This window comes from Symphalangus syndactylus, chromosome 19 (genome assembly GCF_028878055.3).
Source record: "Symphalangus syndactylus isolate Jambi chromosome 19, NHGRI_mSymSyn1-v2.1_pri, whole genome shotgun sequence".
In the NCBI taxonomy this organism is placed as follows: Eukaryota; Metazoa; Chordata; class Mammalia; order Primates; family Hylobatidae; genus Symphalangus; species Symphalangus syndactylus.
In genome coordinates, this window is record NC_072434.2 from 26183909 (window position 1) to 26208166 (window position 24258).

At 34.9% G+C, this 24258-nt stretch overlaps 1 protein-coding gene across 1 annotated transcript in view; it reads right to left on the reverse strand.

Moving 5' to 3' along the window:
* LOC129458233 (complement factor H) overlaps nucleotides 1–24258 on the reverse strand; it is a 209050-nt gene that overhangs the window by 39551 nt on the left and 145241 nt on the right. The window contains 13 exon segments of the mRNA XM_063613713.1: nucleotides 3566–3748; nucleotides 5772–5954; nucleotides 7609–7701; nucleotides 7704–7783; nucleotides 8213–8414; nucleotides 10772–10954; nucleotides 11241–11417; nucleotides 13311–13493; nucleotides 15736–15933; nucleotides 18291–18473; nucleotides 18760–18936; nucleotides 20830–21012; nucleotides 23255–23452. Coding sequence (XP_063469783.1) covers nucleotides 3566–3748; nucleotides 5772–5954; nucleotides 7609–7701; nucleotides 7704–7783; nucleotides 8213–8414; nucleotides 10772–10954; nucleotides 11241–11417; nucleotides 13311–13493; nucleotides 15736–15933; nucleotides 18291–18473; nucleotides 18760–18936; nucleotides 20830–21012; nucleotides 23255–23452 — 2223 coding nt within the window.

Genomic DNA, 24258 nt, shown 5'->3' on the forward strand with positions numbered 1-24258 from the left:
TAGTATTCCGCCATAAAAAAGAATGAGATCCAGTTATTTATAACAACATGGATGGAACTGGAGATCATCATGTTAAGTGAAATAAGTCAGGCACAGAAAGACAAACATCACATATTCTCACTTATTTGTGGGATCTAAAAATAAGAGCAATTGAACTTACGGACATAGAAAGTAGATGAATGGTTACCAGAGGCAAGGGGCTAGTGGTGGGAGGCAGTGGTTGGGGGTGTCAGGGAGGAGGTGGGTACCTATTTTCAATAGGTACAAATAAATAATTAGAAGAATGAATAAGACCTACTAATTGATAGCACAATAAGGTGACTATAGTCAACAATAATTTAATAGTATACCTTAAATATAACTTAAAGAGTGTAATTGGGTTGTTTGTAACTCAAAGGATAATGCTTGAGGGGATGGATACCCTATTCTCCATGATGTGCTTATTTCACATTGCATGCCTGTATCAAAATATCTCATACACCCCATAAATATATACACCTACTGTGTACCCACAAAATTAAAAATAAATAAATAAATAAAATAACTGTAAAATAGAAGAAACCTCAAAGTGATAAAGTCAAAATGTCTTGTTTATCCTGCCAGTCTCCCCTCTGTTTTCTTCCCTTATTGTTAACAACATACTCTCTACATATTTTTGTATTCTGAATTTTGTGTTTGCATTGTATCTTCAAATAAGTTATAATTAACTTGATATCAAGCAATTGTATTTTCAAATTCAAAATGTGCTTCCTATCTAGATAAAAGCATATAATGATTCTTAATGGGTGTGTTAAAACAATTTAGGCATAAATTAATGAACTAATAAATGGGGGTGTTGTTTTATTTTCTTTTTGAGACAGGGACTTGCTGTGTCGCTGGGTTGGAGTGCAGTGGCACAATTGTCCCACCTCATCCTCCTCTTGTAGCTGGGACTACAGGCATGCACCGCCACGCCCAGCTAATTAGTTTTCTTTGTTTTTATAGACAGGATCTTGCTATGATTCCCAGGCTGATCACAAACTCCTGACCTCAAGCAACCCTTTCACCTCAGCATCCCAAAGTGCTGGGATTACAGGATGATCCACTATGTCTGACCCATAAATAGGTATTTTGCTTGATAAGTATCACACTAAGTATATTATATTTACATTTTAATATAACAACCATTCTATTTTCCCTAAGATTTCCTTTTCGGTCATTTTTATTTTCCTGCCTAAAGATTTGTAAGATTTGTTCATTAGTCTTATAATTAAAAAACAACTGGCTGGATTATGTTTCTGTGAGATTTTATCTCTCGCTGTGCCTGGAACCACATTAAGCTATACACTAGGAATAATTGTTTAGAAAGAAATGTAAGAATATTTTGATGATTGTACTTACTGCAATTGTTCTGGTTTCTTCCCTAGACTTAGATTTTTATGGTTTATCCTCCAGATTAATAATCTCTGTAATCATTCATTTCTCTATGGTTTCCCTTTGAAAACCCACTACACCAAATTTCTTATCTATCACACCAATTCACTTTGCTAGGTGCATACTCTACTCTTTAATAACCCCACTGATGCTTTTATATCACATTTTATTTTCATCTTCCTGATGATATTGCTTGTTGCTCCTACAATTGTGGTTTCCTGCCATTTATTTTTGTGCCATTTTAGGAAACTAAGGCAATCGTATTAGTCTGTTCTGATGCTGCTAATAAAGACATACCTGAGACTAGGTAATTTATTAAAACAGGAGGTTTAATTGACTCACAGTTCCACATGGCTGGGGAGGCCTCACAATCATGGTGGAAGGTAAATGAGGAGCAAAGTCACATCTTACATGGTGACAGGCAAGAGGGCTTGTGCAGGGGAACTCCCATTTATAAAACCATCAGATCTTGTGAGACTTATTCACTACCATGAGAACAATATGGGGAAACAGTCCCCATGATTCAGTTATCTCCACATGGCCCTGCCTTAACATGTGGTAAGATTTGAGCAGAGACACAGAGTCAAACTATATCATTCCATCCTGGCCCTTCCCAAATCTCATGTCCTCACATTTCAGAACCAATAATGCCTTCCCAAAAGCCTCTCAAAGTCTTAATTCATTTCAGAATTAACTCAAAAGTCCACAGTCCCAAGTCTCATCTGAGACAAGGCAAGTCCCTTTGTAAAATCAAAAGCAAATTAGTTATTTCCTAGATACAATGGTACAGACAATGGTGCCGACAATGGGTAAGTAAATCTGTTCCAAATGGCAGAAATTGGCCAAAACAAAGGGGCTACAGGTCTCACGCAAGTACAAAATCCAGCAGGGCAGTCAAATCTTAAAGCTCAACAATGATCTCATTTGATTCCATGTCTCACATCCAGGTCATGCTGATGCAACAGGTGGATTCCCATGGTCTTAGGCAACTCCACCCCTGTGGCTTTGCAGGGTACAGCCTTTTTTTCTTTCAGGTTTTCTTGTTGTTGCCATAATTATTGTGGCTTATATTTTTTGAATTGTGTTGCTTCAAGTTCATAGTACTTGGGGGACAAAATTCTGGAAGTATAACTATGTTACTGGCTTGAGGGGTTTTTAGTGTATTCATTTTGATTCTGGTATAAGGGAAGAGGAGAATAAGGTAAAAATGGAAAAGCACTGGGTTATGGAAATGGCTGAAGTTTCGTTAATTTCTTTCTTGCTTGCTACGAATACTGATAAAATATAAGTAAGAATAATAATCAGAGAAAGAACTTCTCAGTGTTAACCAGCTATGTGTTCTATCAGGAAAAATTTCATGTTTTCAAGTAGGATTTAATAGTTTGTGGTTTTTTGAAACAGTGTTTTCAGAACTGTTTGAAAACTCTTTACCTCAGTGTTAATAATGTGAAAATGATTACCGGTGTTAAGCTGAGATGCCATATTTCATATGTGCGCATAAATGGATGTCATTCTTGAAGACTCATTGTATCCATTAACAAATTGAAGACTCTGAATATTCTTGGTTTTTTCTTTTTCTCTTTTTCTTTTCTTCTTCTTCTTTTTTATTTATTTATTTATTTATTTTATTTTTATTTTTTTATTTTTTTATTTTTGGAGACGGAGTCTTGCTCTGTCGCCCAGGCTGGAGGGCAATGGCGCAATCTCCACTCACCGCAACCTCTGCCTCCCGGGTTCAAGTGATTCTCCTGCCTCACCCTCCTGAGTAGCTGGGATTATAGGCATATGCCAGCATGCCTGGCTAATTTTTGTATTTTTTGTAGAGATGGGGTTCACCATGTTGGTCAGGCTGATCTCGAACTCCTGACCTCGTGATCTGCCTGCCTCGGCCTTCCAAAGTGCTAGGACTACAGGCGTGAGCCACCACCCCAGGCCGACATTCCTGTTTTAAAAAAGAAACTTGGTCATTGTTTACATGGAATTTTCTAAGCTTATACACTTATATATTAAGATCTGAAAGGCAAACATTCAGCAGAATAGCTGTTTGTGAACACAGTTCTGGGGTAATAACCCATAAAAATTCTAGTATAAAAAAGCAAATATCAAACTTATTACTCTGATTTTCTCATGATCTAGAATTTTAAGAACTTACGTATGCATCTTGGTGGTTCTGACCACTCTCCATTACTACATGTTACATAATTAGAACCCTGAAGTTCATAGTAGGACTGGCATTGGTACTCAACTCTTGACTGTGGCACATATACTTTTAGTAGAAAGGATGTGGTATCTCCATTGCTAATAGGTGGAGGAGGCCCACACTTTTCTGAAGAATCTGAAAAAAAAAATACTTTCTATGTGGGGAAAAATCAACAGTCTTATTGGGAACTTTCTAAATAAAGCTTTTTATATACTCTTAACTGTATTTTATTTGATTTCTTAGGAAGACATTTGTATTTTCAACCTTGTTTTTTTTTTTAAAGTCTCAAGATAATTCACACTCACAGGAGGACTACATATATATGTACATATATGTACACACATATATGTGTATATATACATATGTAGGTGTCTATTATTTTATTTAAAATATTTGAATAAAATACTTACTATAACATGTTGGCAAATGGGACCACCCATCTTCACCACACACTATGGAACCTGTGGTGTTTCCATAACTGCTTTCATATCCATCATAGCATTCGTAGTCCAATGTGTCATGGAGCTTAAACCACATGCCATTACTCTTGGCTCTGGAATTCTCAAAAACAGGCATATCACAAAATTCTGAAACAAAATAAAATTGAGGATTGCTTTTCTATGCCATACGATGCACAACTCAACTAAGAAAGTCCTACTGTAGGGATAAAATTTACCAATCAGTGTGTGCTAATAAATTGAGTACTATTAAAAATAGTCTGACAATCAGTGCTTCTTGTGCTATAATAGTTAACTACGATAGTTAAATATATTTCTCTCTGTATATTCTTTCTCATCATTCAAATCCTGTGAAAATATATTAGAAACATTTGGTCAGATCTATTTTTATTTGTGAAAAATCTCATTGTCTGTTATTAAAGTCTATTATTATGATGGTATAATATATCATTTTAAAGATGATAAAATTTTGTGAATTTAAAAGTTAATGTAACCATTTATGTAGTTATGTAATGATTTACTAACAGTAAGGGTGTATATGTTAGATAAAAATTATATTAATTGGATATAAGTTTTATAAAAATTTATGAAGCATCTTGTCTTTTATTTTACAAGTTTTAAAGTAGATCATTTGTCAAAGCTGAGTAAAATTGAAGTATACACCTTTTTCTTTACACAGAGCCCATGATAAGCATAGAAATTGAAAACAGTATTCTAGAAATGTAGGAATTGATATAGCCCCCAAAACTCATGGTAACATTGAGATAATCACTTTGTAAGTGTATCTTTCTTTTTTCTCACTTAGCTTAATAATTTTGAGAGTCATCCATGTTGTATTATGTATCAAGGTTCCATATTATCTCATGGCTAAAAATAGTTGCATTGTACCCTTGAAAATGAAGTGGATTTGGGAGTATGTAAATTATACAACAGTATCTGGGTTAAAAATACATTAAGCAATTTATCTTTAAAAATCTTTGTGAATATATAAAGAGGAAAGAAAAAAATCAACTTTTGCCACTGAAAGATTTCTTTTGTTCATTATGCAATCTCTTTATCATAATAAGTAAAGGTCAAGCATGTTCAGAGAACTTTACATGTAAGGAATCCATTGGCAACTATGAGGTTTGTAAACATTGAGCCCACCCACCTACCCTTTTCCTTTACTTGTTTTCTCTGTAGTAAACAATAGGGTGGAGATAATTTTTTGATTGGATATCCTCAGTAGCATCATTGATACAAATTATTAAGGTCTGATTCTCCTGATGCTAGCAGAAATTCATAATTAAGCACTCATTTCTCCCCCAACATGTACAACTTTTCTGAGTGTAAGCAAGGAATACAATAAAAGCAGTTGATAATTTTGAAATACAAAGAAAGGGAAAACAACAAAGTTTTTATTGGCAACTAACACATTTTGCTGATATTCTCATGCAGCTCCCTAAATAGTCTGTACATGATAAGATTGCTTTTATGTAAAGGCAGATTGAGTTGTAAGAGATGAAATGATCATCTTCCCAAGTAGCCATTACTCTAAACATGCAAAAGACTTAATTTGGCACAGAATGTTAAATGGTTTTAGAAGTATTTGTATCTCTTTACTCCTAAAAGTGTTTTATATATTTTTAAGTAAAACACTATCATCTCAAAGAGAGGAACGAAGTTGACAGAAACTGAATGGGAATATGTAAATCACTTACTAATGCAAATTGGTTGTGCTGACCATCCATTTTGCAAACATGTAATTGATCCTGAAGAATTTCCATCTGCTGTTGCATATCCTGGTTTACATTTATATTGTATTTCTTTATTTAAAATATAAATAGAGGAAGATTCAGAAATAAATCCATTTTCAATTTCTATATCTGATTGTGAGCATGTTCCTAAAATAGATAAAGTAGAGAAAAAAATAAATATTTGTTGAATACTTCTTTTATAGGAGGGAAGAAGTAAAAACATGGCAATATGGCAAAACAATGAAACATTTGTTAATGAGTTGAAAACAGCAAAACTGGAAGTTTCCTAGACATCCGTGTTCTTAAAAGAAACCAGAAATTTCTAAAGAAAATGTTGAAAACACAGGGAAGGGCAGAATAAAAGCAAAGAATCCTTGAGACTGTCAACAGAGCTCTGTCAGGCCTTGAGGAATGCTGATCTAGCAGACTCTCAAGTCCCTAATGGTATTTTGGAAGACTTTCTGGCTACTTTGCAACAACCTGAGTATTTTTGGTACTATTAAGGGGTCTTAAACCTCATTAAGTCAAATGCCATTTCCCAAGCAAAGATACGGCACACACTGCTACCATAGGCAAGAAAGTAATTTTGTAAATCCTTTGTCTACAAGAATTTAAAATGGTTGTCATCTTAAGTAGGTGCTTAAACCCATATAGACGTGGTGTTTGAGAGGTGTGTGGAAATGTAAGCAGAAAAAAAAAGTAAACAAGATAGCCAAAATAAGTTCTAATATATTAGCAATGTATTTGTTCTTTATATATTAGTAATGTATGTGTTCTATACATTACTAATGGGTATATGTATAAGGTAGTATTTATTTTACTAATGTATATGTTCTAAGATGTTAGTAATGTATATGTTCTTTTCTAATTAGTAATTAGAAAACAAATGTAAATGGACCAATTTACTATCTGAAAGAAAAAGAAGTCAAGTTAAAGATGATAGACATGTATACTATAGCATTTGTCATAATCATGAGTTTTCTGATCTATTCTTGTGTACTTTCCTATTAATCTCCTCCAGCCTCTAAACTACAGTGTTCACTTTCTCCTGTAAACAATTTTATTTTCAATACCTATAAAGTGTTTGACCCACAACAATATTTATTAGGTGGATTAGTGATAGAGTTGGTGCCTATGGTAGGAGAAAAAGAGACTTTTCTTTCAGAGACTTAGGCCTCTTGTTGAGGACAGTTGCTCCTACAAAGGGGTAAGAAGATTCCCATTGTCTTTCATCTCAGTTATATCATAATATTCATATGGTTTCTATAATGGAATGTTTGGTAAATTGCAAGCAATACACACAAACAACTTTCAGAGACCCCTTTACCTAAAAAAGTGAAAGTCAGCTATAACTGAAGATGAGCCTTAATTTGAAGCAACAGAACACTAACTATAAAAATACATATAATTGTGAGAGATGTAGCAGTGACCTTTGGGCAAGCATTATATTTAGTTTTTAATTAATGCTATAATTTTATAATCTACTTAAATCAATGCATTTAGCATGATCTCAATATAAATACTGAAGCAGTGTTACTTTTTAACCTGTAGTCTATTTATATTTTGCTATTCATGACTTATATTTCTATTGTTACTTGACTATTAAGTGACAGAATCCACTCATTATCCAGAAATTATAAATGTATTCAGACACGTTTGGAACTGAAAACTAGCTAGGCTTCTATTTAAAAGTAAAAAAGACATATACTCAGCTTGAGAGTTGATACACAAAATTTTCCAGTTAAAGGTCTAGATCTTAGACAGTTAAGGACATACTGGGGTCTCAAACAAGTGGACTAACTGCCACGAATGCATCTGGGAGGAGGAGACCGTTCATCCTCTGTACACGGAACTGCGGTCTGCACATTTGGAAGACCGTAGCCAGGATATGCTCAGCGTTTACAGATTGACCCTGTAAATATGTTCCTTCATATTTTGTGTTATATCCATTCTCCAAATAACTGAGAATACATTGTCTTAAAGACCATATAATGATTAAAAAGTAAATCAGAAACATGAATTTGATCAAAATAGTATATTAAAATAATTTTTAGAATATTTAAATAAAACTGCGTCAATACTCAAAAATAATGTATCACTGAAGGAAAACTAAAGCTACTACTAAATGTTTGTACAAAAAAGTCAGTATTCAATGTTACTTATCTTTAGTTTTTAATGATAAAATATGTTTAAATTATATAGATATTCTCATAAAGTTCCTATATTTATTTCTCATGTGATTTTCATGAAGATCTCATAACAGAAAAGATCCAGTTTGGTTTTTTTGCATGAACAACTCTTCCCTTGGTGCCACTTCTGTCATATAAGACAATGTAATCATTTATTGGCTCTTCCCTCTCCATTCTTTGCAAGTTTTACGCACATATTGTTGTAAAGAGGTTTACTTACTGAGGCATGGGACTGTTGGCGACCACCCATCTTGTGTGCAATGAATGTAATCCCAGTAACTTCCCGAAGGAGTCACAAAATTTCCGTCACAGTAATAGGAATAAGATTGTCCTGCAGCCACTGGAAAGTATGGTCTACGCCTACTCTCATAATATAGACCTCCATGTTCAATTTCTGGAAACTCACAAGGTTTCATTACTTGTAACAAAAAACAAAAATAGTATAAATAATGTTTCACTGTAACAGACAATGATATAAGAGATGACTGTTTTGATTATGTTACCTTCCACATAATGGTTTTTTTTTATCTTTCTTTCTTTTTATTTTATGGGACGGAATTTCGCTCTGTCTCCCAGGCTGGAGTGCAGTGGCGTGATCTCGGCTCACTGCAACCTCCATCTCCCAGTTCAAGTGATTCTCCTGCCTCTGCCTCCCGAGTAGCTGGTACTATGGGCACACACCAGCACACTTGTCTAATTTTTGTAATTTTAGTAGACACAGGGTTTACCATATTGGTCAGGCAGGTCTCGAACTCCTGATCTCAGGTGATCCACCCGCTTTGGCTTCCCAAAGTGCTGGGATTACAGGCATGAGCCACCACGCCTGGCTGGTTTTCTTTTTGATATTTTTTAAATTTTTATAGTTACTTTTTAAGTTCCAGGATACATGTGTAGGATGTGATGGTTTGTTACGTAGGTAAATGTGTGCCATGGTGGTTTGCTCCACCTATCAACCCATACCTTAGGCACTGAGCCCAATTCTTGCACGGTAATCTTTTCATTTTTGATGATATCATTCACTCCTCTTCTCTCCTTTTGACGCAAGTATTCCTCACTCAAGTCTAGCCCTTATTAACATTAGTATTTCTTTAGAAACTTCCCCAAGTCGTACTTTAATCCATCTTTCAAGCACTTACATAAATACATTTCTTAACATAGTACATAACACTTCTGAAATCCAAGAATTTTTAAGAGCTCTTCGATACATTCAGGGACTATTTACAATTCAAAAATAAATATTATTTGAGCACTAAATACTCCTCCAAACATATTTTCTAACACTTTCTAAAGTAGATACAGAAGTGAACACATAAATAGGGGACGATAATTAAGGTTTAGCCCATCGTAGGATCAGCCAAGATATCAGCATCATCAGTCAATATGAAAGGTAAAAGGTAGCGTAGCATCATAATAAAGGAAGTGAGTCACATCACAGAAGAGAATTGCTTGTATCATCCTATACTTGGGAACTTGAGCACTTGAAAAACTCATGAGTTTACAGTTTAAGAGCTGTGATAGGAATAGCTTATCTGACATGCAAGACCTGATGGGTATCCCAGGGCCCTACCTCATAGGCTAGTAGAAACTTGTGGCAAACTTTCTTTTAGGTTTTCTTGTTGTTGCCATAATTGTTTTGGCTCATATTTTTTGAATTGTGTTGCTTCCAGTTCATAGGACTTGGAGAACAGATTCTGGAAGTATACCTATATTACTGACTTGAGGGTTTTTTAGTGTATTCATTTTGATTCTGGGATGAGGGGAGAGTAGATGAAGGTAAAAACAGAACACACTGGGTTTTGGAAATGGCTGAACTTTCCACTAATTTCTGTCTTTCTTGCTAGAAATACCGGTAAAACATAAGACAGAACAATAATCAGAGAAAGAACTTCTCAGTGTTAACTATGTGCTCTATCAGGAAGCATTTCAGGTTTTCAAGAAGGATTTTGGTTAATCATTCATGGGTTTTATTATACTTTAAGTTCTGGGGTACATGGGAAAAACGTACAGTTTTTTTAAATAGGTATACATGTGCCATGGTGGTTTGCTGCACCCATCAACCCATCACCTACATTAGGTATTTCTCCTAATGCTATCCCTCCCCTAGCTCCCCACTCTGTGACAGGCCCTGTTGTGTGATGTTCACCTCCTTGAGTCCAGCTGTTTTTCTTATTCAGCTCCCATTTATGAGTGAGAACATGTGGTGTTAGGTTTTCTGTTCTTGTGACAGTTTGCTGAGAAGGATGGTTTCCAGCTTCCTCCGTATCCCAGCAAAAGACAGGAACTCATCCATTTTTATGGCTGCATAGTATTCCATTGTGTATATGTGCCACATTTTCTTTACCTAGTCTATCACTGATGGACATTTGGGTTGGTTCCAAGTTCATGGTTTTTTAAACAGAACAAAGTGTTTTCAAAACTCTTTGAAAACTATTTACCTAAGTGTTAATAATATGAAAATGATTACTGGTCTTAAGCTGAGATGCCATATTTCATATGTGTGCAATAAATGGATGCCATTCTTGAAGACTCATTGTGTCCATCAACAATTTGAGGTCTCTGAACATTCTTGTTTTAAAAAAGAAACTTTGTCAGTGTTTACAAGAAATTTTCCAAGCTTATACGCTTATATATTAAGATCTGAAAGGCAAACATTCAGCAGAAGAGCTGTTTCTGAACACAGTTCTAGGGTAATGACCCACAAAAATTTTAGTATGAATAAGCAAAGATCAAAGTTATTACTCCAATTTTCTCAGATCCAGAATATTAAGAACTTACATATGCATCTTGGTGGTTCTGTCCACTCTCCATTACTACATGTGACATATTTCGAACCCTGAAGTTCATAGTAGGACTGGCATTGGTACTCAACTCTTGACCGTGGCAGATACACTTTTTGCGGGAAGGTCGTGGTATCTCCATTGCTAATAGGTGGAGGAGGCCCACACTTTTCTGAAGAATCCGAAAAAAAAATACTTTATTATTGGGGAAATATCAACAGTTTTATTGGAAACTTTCTGAATAAAGCTTTTTATATACTCTTAACTGTATCTTATTTGATTTCTTAGGAAGACATTTGTATTTACAACCTTGTTTTTTTTTTACTTTTCAAGGTAATTCACACTCAAATGAGGACTACATGTATATGTATATATATGTACACATATGTGTACGTATACATATGTATGTTTCTATTTATTTATTTAATTAATTCTAGTAGAAAGAAATACTTGAATAAAATACTTACTATAGCACGTTGGCAAATGGGACCAGCCATCTTCACCACACACTATGGAACCTGTGGTGTTTCCATAACTGCTTTCATATCCATCATAGCACTCATAGTCCAATGTGTCATGGAGCTTAAACCACACGCCATTACTCTTGGCTCTGGAATTCTCAAAAACAGGCATATCACAAAGTTCTGAAACAAAATAAAATGGAGGATTGCTTTTCTATGCCATATGATGTACAACTAAACTAAGAAAGTTTCATTATAGGAATAAAATTTACCAATCAGTGTATGCTAATACATTGTGTACTATTAAAAATAGTCTGGGCCGGGCGCGGTGGCTCATGCCTGTAATATCAGCACTTTGGGAGGCCGAGGCAGGTGGATCACGAAGTCAGGAGATCGAGACCATCCTGGTTAACACGGTGAAACCTCGTCTCTACTAAAAATACAAAAAAAATTAGCCTGGCGTGGTGGCGGGCACCTGTAGTCCCAGCTACACGGGAGACTGAGGCCGGAGAATGGCGTGAACCCAGGAGGCGGAGCTTGCAGTGAGCCGAGGTCGCGCCATTGCACTCTAGCCTGGGCAACTGAGCGAGACTGCGTCTCAAAAAAAAAAAAAAAAATAGTCCGACAATTAGTGTTTTTTTTGTGCTGTAACAGTTAATTACAAGAGACAAATATATTTCTCTATATATATCCCTCTCATCATTAAAATACTATGAAAAACATATTAAGAATATTTAGTTAGACCTATTTTTATTTGCAAACACCTCATTGGCTGTTATTACAGTCTACATTTATCACTATAATGTATTATTTTAAAGAAGATAAAATTTTGTGAATTTAAAAGTTAATGTACATCTTTAAGTACCCAATTTACTGACAGTAAGGGTGTATATGTTGGATTAAAATTATATTCATTGGATAATAGGTTCTATGAAAATATATAAAGCATCTTATCTTTTATTTTACAAGTCTTTTAGTAGATCGTTTATCAAAGCTGAATCCAGTTAGGTTGAAATATACAGCTTTTCTTTACACAGAGCCCATGATAAGCATAGTAATTGAAAACAGTATTCTAGAAATGCGGGAATTGATATTTTATAGCTCCCAAATCCCAGAGTAACTTTGAGATAATCACTTTCTAAGCGTATCCTTTTCTTTTTTCTCACTTAGCTTAATATTTTGAGATTCATCCTTGTTCTATTACGTATCAATAGCTCCTTCCATTTCGTCTCATGGCTAAAAGTAGTTGAATTGTACCCTTGTAAATGAAGTGGGTTCTGCAGTATTTAAATTATGTCAATATGTGTGTTAAAAATACATTAAACAATTTATCTTTACAAATCTTTGTGAATGTCTAAAGAGGAAAGACAAAAAAGATCAGCTTTTGCCACTGCAAGATTTCCATTGTTCATTATGCAATCTCTTTATTAATAAGTAATTACAAGTTGGGAATGTTTTAGAGAACTTTAGTTGTAAGGAACCCATTGCAAAGTATGAGGTTCATAAACATTCAGCCCACCCACTTACTCTTTTGCTTTACTTGTTTTCTCTGTACTAGACAATAAGCTGGAAATAATCTTTTGAGTTGGTTCTCCTCAGTTGCATCACTGATACAAAGTATTAAGGTCTCATTCTGCTGATGCTAGCAGAAACTCAGAATTAAGCACTCATCCCTTCCCCGACATGTTCATCTTTTCTGAGTGTGAGCAAGGAATACAATACAAGCAGTTGATAATTTTGAAATACAAAGAAAGGGAAAAGAACAAGGTTTTTATTGACAACTAATGCATTGTGCTGATATACCCATGGAGCTCCCTAACTAGTCTGTACCTGATGGCATTGCTTTTACGTAAAGGCAAATTGAATTGAGAGAGATGGAATGATCATCTTCCCAAGTAGCCATTACTCTAAAAAGGCAAAAAAGACTTAGTTTGGCACAGAATGTTAAATGGTGTTAGAAGTATTTATATCTCTTTACTCCTAAAAGTGTTTTCCATATTTTTAAGTTAAACACTGTCATCTTAGAGGGAGGAACAAAGTTGACAGAAACTGAGTGGGAATATCTAAATCACTTACTAATGCAAATTGGTTGTGTTGACCATCCATTTTGCAAACATGTAATTGATCCTGAAGAATTTCCATCTGCTGTTGCATATCCTGGTTTACAATTGTATTGTGTTTCTTTATTTAAAATATAAATGGAGGAAGATTCAGAAATAAATCCATTTTCAATTTCTATATCTGATTTTGAGCATGTTCCTAAAATAGAAAAAGTAGAGAAAAAATAAACATTTGTTGAATACTTGGAACAGGTGAAAACATGGCAATATGGTAAAACAATGAAACATTTGTTAATGAATTAAAAACAGCAAAACTGGAAGTTTCCTAGACATCCGTGTTCTTAAAAGAAACCAGAAATTTCTAAAGAAAATGTCGAAAACACAGGGAAGGGCAGAATAAAAGCAAAGAATCCTTGAGACTGTCAACAGAGCTCTGTCAGGCCTTGAGGAATGCAGATCTAGCAGACTCTCAAGTCCCTAATGGTATTTTGGAAGATTTTCTGGCTACTTTCCAAAAACCTGGGTATTTTTGGCACTATTAAGGGGTCTTAAACCTCATTAAGTCAAATGCCATTTCCCAAGCAAAGATACGGCACACACTGCTACCATAGGCAAGGAGTAATTTTGTAAATCTTTTATCTCCAGAAATTTTAAATGGTTGTCATCTTAAGTGGGTGCTTAAACCCATATGGACATGGTGCTTGATAGGAATGGGGAAACGTAAGCAGAAAAAAAGCAAACAAGATAGCAAAAATAAGTTCCAATCTATTAGTAATGTGTATGTTCTTTATATATTAGTAATGTATGTGTTCTATACATTACTAATGGGTATATGCATAAGGTAGTATTTATTTTAGTAATGTATCTGTTCTAAGATGTTAGTAATGTATATGTTCTTTTCTAATTAGTAATTAGAAAACAAATGTAAATGGACCAATTTACTATCTGAAAGAAAAAGAAGTCATGTTAAAGATGACAGATATGTATACTATAGCATTTGTCATAATCATGAGTTTTCTGATCTATTCTTGTGTACTTTCCTATTAATCTCCTCCAGCCTCTAAACTACAGTGTTCACTTTCTCTTGTAAACAATTTTATTTTCAATACCTATAAAGTGACCCACAACAATATTTATTAGGTGGATTAGTGATAGAGTTGGTGCCTATGGTAGGAGAAAAAGGGACTTTTCTTTCAGAGACTTAGGCCTCTTGTTGAGGACAGTTGCTCCTACAAAGGGGTAAGAAGATTCCCACTGTCTTTCATCTCAGTTATATCATAATATTCATATGGTTTCTATAATGGAATGTTTGGTAAATTGCAAGCAATACACACAAACAACTTTCAGAGACCCCTTTACCTAAAAAAGTGAAAGTCAGCTATAACTGAAGATGAGCCTTAATTTGAAGCAACAGAACACTAACTATAAAAATACATATAATTGTGAGAGATGTAGCAGTGACCTTTGGGCAAGCATTATATTTAGTTTTTAATTAATGCTATAATTTTATAATCTACTTAAATCAATGCATTTAGCATGATCTCAATATAAATACTGAAGCAGTGTTACTTTTTAACCTGTAGTCTATTTATATTTTGCTATTCATGACTTATATTTCTATTGTTACTTGACTATTAAGTGACAGAATCCACTCATTATCCAGAAATTATAAATGTATTCAGACACGTTTGGAACTGAAAACTAGCTAGGCTTCTATTTAAAAGTAAAAAAGACATATACTCAGCTTGAGAGTTGATACACAAAATTTTCCAGTTAAAGGTCTAGATCTTAGACAGTTAAGGACATACTGGGGTCTCAAACAAGTGGACTAACTGCCACGAATGCATCTGGGAGGAGGAGACCGTTCATCCTCTGTACACGGAACTGCGGTCTGCACATTTGGAAGACCGTAGCCAGGATATGCTCAGCGTTTACAGATTGACCCTGTAAATATGTTCCTTCATATTTTGTGTTATATCCATTCTCCAAATAACTGAGAATACATTGTCTTAAAGACCATAAAATGATTAAAAAGTAAATCAGAAACATGAATTTGATCAAAATAGTATATTAAAATAATTTTTAGAATATTTAAATAAAACTGCGTCAATACTCAAAAATAATGTATCACTGAAGGAAAACTAAAGCTACTACTAAATGTTTGTACAAAAAAGTCAGTATTCAATGTTACTTATCTTTAGTTTTTAATGATAAAATATGTTTAAATTATATAGATATTCTCATAAAGTTCCTATATTTATTTCTCATGTGATTTTCATGAAGATCTCATAACAGAAAAGATCCAGTTTGGTTTTTTTGCATGAACAACTCTTCCCTTGGTGCCACTTCTGTCATATAAGACAATGTAATCATTTATTGGCTCTTCCCTCTCCATTCTTTGCAAGTTTTACGCACATATTGTTGTAAAGAGGTTTACTTACTGAGGCATGGGACTGTTGGCGACCACCCATCTTGTGTGCAATGAATGTAATCCCAGTAACTTCCCGAAGGAGTCACAAAATTTCCGTCACAGTAATAGGAATAAGATTGTCCTGCAGCCACTGGAAAGTATGGTCTACGCCTACTCTCATAATATAGACCTCCATGTTCAATTTCTGGAAACTCACAAGGTTTCATTACTTGTAACAAAAAACAAAAATAGTATAAATAATGTTTCACTGTAACAGACAATGATATAAGAGATGACTGTTTTGATTATGTTACCTTCCACATAATGGTTTTTTTTTATCTTTCTTTCTTTTTATTTTATGGGACGGAATTTCGCTCTGTCTCCCAGGCTGGAGTGCAGTGGCGTGATCTCGGCTCACTGCAACCTCCATCTCCCAGTTCAAGTGATTCTCCTGCCTCTGCCTCCCGAGTAGCTGGTACTATGGGCACACACCAGCACACTTGTCTAATTTTTGTAATTTTAGTAGACACAGGGTTTACCATATTGGTCAGGCAGGTCTCGAACTCCTGATCTCAGGTGATCCACCCGCTTTGGCTTCCCAAAGTGCTGGGATTACAGGCATGAGCCACCACGCCTGGCTGGTTTTCTTTTTGATATTTTTTAAATTTTTATAGTTACTTTTTAAGTTCCAGGATACATGTGTAGGATGTGATGGTTTGTTACGTAGGTAAATGTGTGCCATGGTGGTTTGCTCCACCTATCAACCCATACCTTAGGCACTGAGCCCAATTCTTGCACGGTAATCTTTTCATTTTTGATGATATCATTCACTCCTCTTCTCTCCTTTTGACGCAAGTATTCCTCACTCAAGTCTAGCCCTTATTAACATTAGTATTTCTTTAGAAACTTCCCCAAGTCGTACTTTAATCCATCTTTCAAGCACTTACATAAATACATTTCTTAACATAGTACATAACACTTCTGAAATCCAAGAATTTTTAAGAGCTCTTCGATACATTCAGGGACTATTTACAATTCAAAAATAAATATTATTTGAGCACTAAATACTCCTCCAAACATATTTTCTAACACTTTCTAAAGTAGATACAGAAGTGAACACATAAATAGGGGACGATAATTAAGGTTTAGCCCATCGTAGGATCAGCCAAGATATCAGCATCATCAGTCAATATGAAAGGTAAAAGGTAGCGTAGCATCATAATAAAGGAAGTGAGTCACATCACAGAAGAGAATTGCTTGTATCATCCTATACTTGGGAACTTGAGCACTTGAAAAACTCATGAGTTTACAGTTTAAGAGCTGTGATAGGAATAGCTTATCTGACATGCAAGACCTGATGGGTATCCCAGGGCCCTACCTCATAGGCTAGTAGAAACTTGTGGCAAACTTTCTTTTAGGTTTTCTTGTTGTTGCCATAATTGTTTTGGCTCATATTTTTTGAATTGTGTTGCTTCCAGTTCATAGGACTTGGAGAACAGATTCTGGAAGTATACCTATATTACTGACTTGAGGGTTTTTTAGTGTATTCATTTTGATTCTGGGATGAGGGGAGAGTAGATGAAGGTAAAAACAGAACACACTGGGTTTTGGAAATGGCTGAACTTTCCACTAATTTCTGTCTTTCTTGCTAGAAATACCGGTAAAACATAAGACAGAACAATAATCAGAGAAAGAACTTCTCAGTGTTAACTATGTGCTCTATCAGGAAGCATTTCAGGTTTTCAAGAAGGATTTTGGTTAATCATTCATGGGTTTTATTATACTTTAAGTTCTGGGGTACATGGGAAAAACGTACAGTTTTTTTAAATAGGTATACATGTGCCATGGTGGTTTGCTGCACCCATCAACCCATCACCTACATTAGGTATTTCTCCTAATGCTATCCCTCCCCTAGCTCCCCACTCTGTGACAGGCCCTGTTGTGTGATGTTCACCTCCTTGAGTCCAGCTGTTTTTCTTATTCAGCTCCCATTTATGAGTGAGAACATGTGGTGTTAGGTTTTCTGTTCTTGTGACAGTTTGCTGAGAAGGATGGTTTCCAGCTTCCTCCGTATCCCAGCAAAAGACAGGAACTCATCCATTTTTATGGCTGCATAGTATTCCATTGTGTATATGTGCCACATTTTCTTTACCTAGTCTATCACTGATGGACATTTGGGTTGGTTCCAAGTTCATGGTTTTTTAAACAGAACAAAGTGTTTTCAAAACTCTTTGAAAACTATTTACCTAAGTGTTAATAATATGAAAATGATTACTGGTCTTAAGCTGAGATGCCATATTTCATATGTGTGCAATAAATGGATGCCATTCTTGAAGACTCATTGTGTCCATCAACAATTTGAGGTCTCTGAACATTCTTGTTTTAAAAAAGAAACTTTGTCAGTGTTTACAAGAAATTTTCCAAGCTTATACGCTTATATATTAAGATCTGAAAGGCAAACATTCAGCAGAAGAGCTGTTTCTGAACACAGTTCTAGGGTAATGACCCACAAAAATTTTAGTATGAATAAGCAAAGATCAAAGTTATTACTCCAATTTTCTCAGATCCAGAATATTAAGAACTTACATATGCATCTTGGTGGTTCTGTCCACTCTCCATTACTACATGTGACATATTTCGAACCCTGAAGTTCATAGTAGGACTGGCATTGGTACTCAACTCTTGACCGTGGCAGATACACTTTTTGCGGGAAGGTCGTGGTATCTCCATTGCTAATAGGTGGAGGAGGCCCACACTTTTCTGAAGAATCCGAAAAAAAAATACTTTATTATTGGGGAAATATCAACAGTTTTATTGGAAACTTTCTGAATAAAGCTTTTTATATACTCTTAACTGTATCTTATTTGATTTCTTAGGAAGACATTTGTATTTACAACCTTGTTTTTTTTTTACTTTTCAAGGTAATTCACACTCAAATGAGGACTACATGTATATGTATATATATGTACACATATGTGTACGTATACATATGTATGTTTCTATTTATTTATTTAATTAATTCTAGTAGAAAGAAATACTTGAATAAAATACTTACTATAGCACGTTGGCAAATGGGACCAGCCATCTTCACCACACACTATGGAACCTGTGGTGTTTCCATAACTGCTTTCATATCCATCATAGCACTCATAGTCCAATGTGTCATGGAGCTTAAACCACACGCCATTACTCTTGGCTCTGGAATTCTCAAAAACAGGCATATCACAAAGTTCTGAAACAAAATAAAATGGAGGATTGCTTTTCTATGCCATATGATGTACAACTAAACTAAGAAAGTTTCATTATAGGAATAAAATTTACCAATCAGTGTATGCTAATACATTGTGTACTATTAAAAATAGTCTGGGCCGGGCGCGGTGGCTCATGCCTGTAATATCAGCACTTTGGGAGGCCGAGGCAGGTGGATCACGAAGTCAGGAGATCGAGACCATCCTGGTTAACACGGTGAAACCTCGTCTCTACTAAAAATACAAAAAAAATTAGCCTGGCGTGGTGGCGGGCACCTGTAGTCCCAGCTACACGGGAGACTGAGGCCGGAGAATGGCGTGAACCCAGGAGGCGGAGCTTGCAGTGAGCCGAGGTCGCGCCATTGCACTCTAGCCTGGGCAACTGAGCGAGACTGCGTCTCAAAAAAAAAAAAAAAAATAGTCCGACAATTAGTGTTTTTTTTGTGCTGTAACAGTTAATTACAAGAGACAAATATATTTCTCTATATATATCCCTCTCATCATTAAAATACTATGAAAAACATATTAAGAATATTTAGTTAGACCTATTTTTATTTGCAAACACCTCATTGGCTGTTATTACAGTCTACATTTATCACTATAATGTATTATTTTAAAGAAGATAAAATTTTGTGAATTTAAAAGTTAATGTACATCTTTAAGTACCCAATTTACTGACAGTAAGGGTGTATATGTTGGATTAAAATTATATTCATTGGATAATAGGTTCTATGAAAATATATAAAGCATCTTATCTTTTATTTTACAAGTCTTTTAGTAGATCGTTTATCAAAGCTGAATCCAGTTAGGTTGAAATATACAGCTTTTCTTTACACAGAGCCCATGATAAGCATAGTAATTGAAAACAGTATTCTAGAAATGCGGGAATTGATATTTTATAGCTCCCAAATCCCAGAGTAACTTTGAGATAATCACTTTCTAAGCGTATCCTTTTCTTTTTTCTCACTTAGCTTAATATTTTGAGATTCATCCTTGTTCTATTACGTATCAATAGCTCCTTCCATTTCGTCTCATGGCTAAAAGTAGTTGAATTGTACCCTTGTAAATGAAGTGGGTTCTGCAGTATTTAAATTATGTCAATATGTGTGTTAAAAATACATTAAACAATTTATCTTTACAAATCTTTGTGAATGTCTAAAGAGGAAAGACAAAAAAGATCAGCTTTTGCCACTGCAAGATTTCCATTGTTCATTATGCAATCTCTTTATTAATAAGTAATTACAAGTTGGGAATGTTTTAGAGAACTTTAGTTGTAAGGAACCCATTGCAAAGTATGAGGTTCATAAACATTCAGCCCACCCACTTACTCTTTTGCTTTACTTGTTTTCTCTGTACTAGACAATAAGCTGGAAATAATCTTTTGAGTTGGTTCTCCTCAGTTGCATCACTGATACAAAGTATTAAGGTCTCATTCTGCTGATGCTAGCAGAAACTCAGAATTAAGCACTCATCCCTTCCCCGACATGTTCATCTTTTCTGAGTGTGAGCAAGGAATACAATACAAGCAGTTGATAATTTTGAAATACAAAGAAAGGGAAAAGAACAAGGTTTTTATTGACAACTAATGCATTGTGCTGATATACCCATGGAGCTCCCTAACTAGTCTGTACCTGATGGCATTGCTTTTACGTAAAGGCAAATTGAATTGAGAGAGATGGAATGATCATCTTCCCAAGTAGCCATTACTCTAAAAAGGCAAAAAAGACTTAGTTTGGCACAGAATGTTAAATGGTGTTAGAAGTATTTATATCTCTTTACTCCTAAAAGTGTTTTCCATATTTTTAAGTTAAACACTGTCATCTTAGAGGGAGGAACAAAGTTGACAGAAACTGAGTGGGAATATCTAAATCACTTACTAATGCAAATTGGTTGTGTTGACCATCCATTTTGCAAACATGTAATTGATCCTGAAGAATTTCCATCTGCTGTTGCATATCCTGGTTTACAATTGTATTGTGTTTCTTTATTTAAAATATAAATGGAGGAAGATTCAGAAATAAATCCATTTTCAATTTCTATATCTGATTTTGAGCATGTTCCTAAAATAGAAAAAGTAGAGAAAAAATAAACATTTGTTGAATACTTGGAACAGGTGAAAACATGGCAATATGGTAAAACAATGAAACATTTGTTAATGAATTAAAAACAGCAAAACTGGAAGTTTCCTAGACATCCGTGTTCTTAAAAGAAACCAGAAATTTCTAAAGAAAATGTCGAAAACACAGGGAAGGGCAGAATAAAAGCAAAGAATCCTTGAGACTGTCAACAGAGCTCTGTCAGGCCTTGAGGAATGCAGATCTAGCAGACTCTCAAGTCCCTAATGGTATTTTGGAAGATTTTCTGGCTACTTTCCAAAAACCTGGGTATTTTTGGCACTATTAAGGGGTCTTAAACCTCATTAAGTCAAATGCCATTTCCCAAGCAAAGATACGGCACACACTGCTACCATAGGCAAGGAGTAATTTTGTAAATCTTTTATCTCCAGAAATTTTAAATGGTTGTCATCTTAAGTGGGTGCTTAAACCCATATGGACATGGTGCTTGATAGGAATGGGGAAACGTAAGCAGAAAAAAAGCAAACAAGATAGCAAAAATAAGTTCCAATCTATTAGTAATGTGTATGTTCTTTATATATTAGTAATGTATGTGTTCTATACATTACTAATGGGTATATGCATAAGGTAGTATTTATTTTAGTAATGTATCTGTTCTAAGATGTTAGTAATGTATATGTTCTTTTCTAATTAGTAATTAGAAAACAAATGTAAATGGACCAATTTACTATCTGAAAGAAAAAGAAGTCATGTTAAAGATGACAGATATGTATACTATAGCATTTGTCATAATCATGAGTTTTCTGATCTATTCTTGTGTACTTTCCTATTAATCTCCTCCAGCCTCTAAACTACAGTGTTCACTTTCTCTTGTAAACAATTTTATTTTCAATACCTATAAAGTGACCCACAACAATATTTATTAGGTGGATTAGTGATAGAGTTGGTGCCTATGGTAGGAGAAAAAGGGACTTTTCTTTCAGAGACTTAGGCCTCTTGTTGAGGACAGTTGCTCCTACAAAGGGGTAAGAAGATTCCCACTGTCTTTCATCTCAGTTATATCATAATATTCATATGGTTTCTATAATGGAATGTTTGGTAAATTGCAAGCAATACACACAAACAACTTTCAGAGACCCCTTTACCTAAAAAAGTGAAAGTCAGCTATAACTGAAGATGAGCCTTAATTTGAAGCAACAGAACACTAACTATAAAAATACATATAATTGTGAGAGATGTAGCAGTGACCTTTGGGCAAGCATTATATTTAGTTTTTAATTAATGCTATAATTTTATAATCTACTTAAATCAATGCATTTAGCATGATCTCAATATAAATACTGAAGCAGTGTTACTTTTTAACCTGTAGTCTATTTATATTTTGCTATTCATGACTTATATTTCTATTGTTACTTGACTATTAAGTGACAGAATCCACTCATTATCCAGAAATTATAAATGTATTCAGACACGTTTGGAACTGAAAACTAGCTAGGCTTCTATTTAAAAGTAAAAAAGACATATACTCAGCTTGAGAGTTGATACACAAAATTTTCCAGTTAAAGGTCTAGATCTTAGACAGTTAAGGACATACTGGGGTCTCAAACAAGTGGACTAACTGCCACGAATGCATCTGGGAGGAGGAGACCGTTCATCCTCTGTACACGGAACTGCGGTCTGCACATTTGGAAGACCGTAGCCAGGATATGCTCAGCGTTTACAGATTGACCCTGTAAATATGTTCCTTCATATTTTGTGTTATATCCATTCTCCAAATAACTGAGAATACATTGTCTTAAAGACCATAAAATGATTAAAAAGTAAATCAGAAACATGAATTTGATCAAAATAGTATATTAAAATAATTTTTAGAATATTTAAATAAAACTGCGTCAATACTCAAAAATAATGTATCACTGAAGGAAAACTAAAGCTACTACTAAATGTTTGTACAAAAAAGTCAGTATTCAATGTTACTTATCTTTAGTTTTTAATGATAAAATATGTTTAAATTATATAGATATTCTCATAAAGTTCCTATATTTATTTCTCATGTGATTTTCATGAAGATCTCATAACAGAAAAGATCCAGTTTGGTTTTTTTGCATGAACAACTCTTCCCTTGGTGCCACTTCTGTCATATAAGACAATGTAATCATTTATTGGCTCTTCCCTCTCCATTCTTTGCAAGTTTTACGCACATATTGTTGTAAAGAGGTTTACTTACTGAGGCATGGGACTGTTGGCGACCACCCATCTTGTGTGCAATGAATGTAATCCCAGTAACTTCCCGAAGGAGTCACAAAATTTCCGTCACAGTAATAGGAATAAGATTGTCCTGCAGCCACTGGAAAGTATGGTCTACGCCTACTCTCATAATATAGACCTCCATGTTCAATTTCTGGAAACTCACAAGGTTTCATTACTTGTAACAAAAAACAAAAATAGTATAAATAATGTTTCACTGTAACAGACAATGATATAAGAGATGACTGTTTTGATTATGTTACCTTCCACATAATGGTTTTTTTTTATCTTTCTTTCTTTTTATTTTATGGGACGGAATTTCGCTCTGTCTCCCAGGCTGGAGTGCAGTGGCGTGATCTCGGCTCACTGCAACCTCCATCTCCCAGTTCAAGTGATTCTCCTGCCTCTGCCTCCCGAGTAGCTGGTACTATGGGCACACACCAGCACACTTGTCTAATTTTTGTAATTTTAGTAGACACAGGGTTTACCATATTGGTCAGGCAGGTCTCGAACTCCTGATCTCAGGTGATCCACCCGCTTTGGCTTCCCAAAGTGCTGGGATTACAGGCATGAGCCACCACGCCTGGCTGGTTTTCTTTTTGATATTTTTTAAATTTTTATAGTTACTTTTTAAGTTCCAGGATACATGTGTAGGATGTGATGGTTTGTTACGTAGGTAAATGTGTGCCATGGTGGTTTGCTCCACCTATCAACCCATACCTTAGGCACTGAGCCCAATTCTTGCACGGTAATCTTTTCATTTTTGATGATATCATTCACTCCTCTTCTCTCCTTTTGACGCAAGTATTCCTCACTCAAGTCTAGCCCTTATTAACATTAGTATTTCTTTAGAAACTTCCCCAAGTCGTACTTTAATCCATCTTTCAAGCACTTACATAAATACATTTCTTAACATAGTACATAACACTTCTGAAATCCAAGAATTTTTAAGAGCTCTTCGATACATTCAGGGACTATTTACAA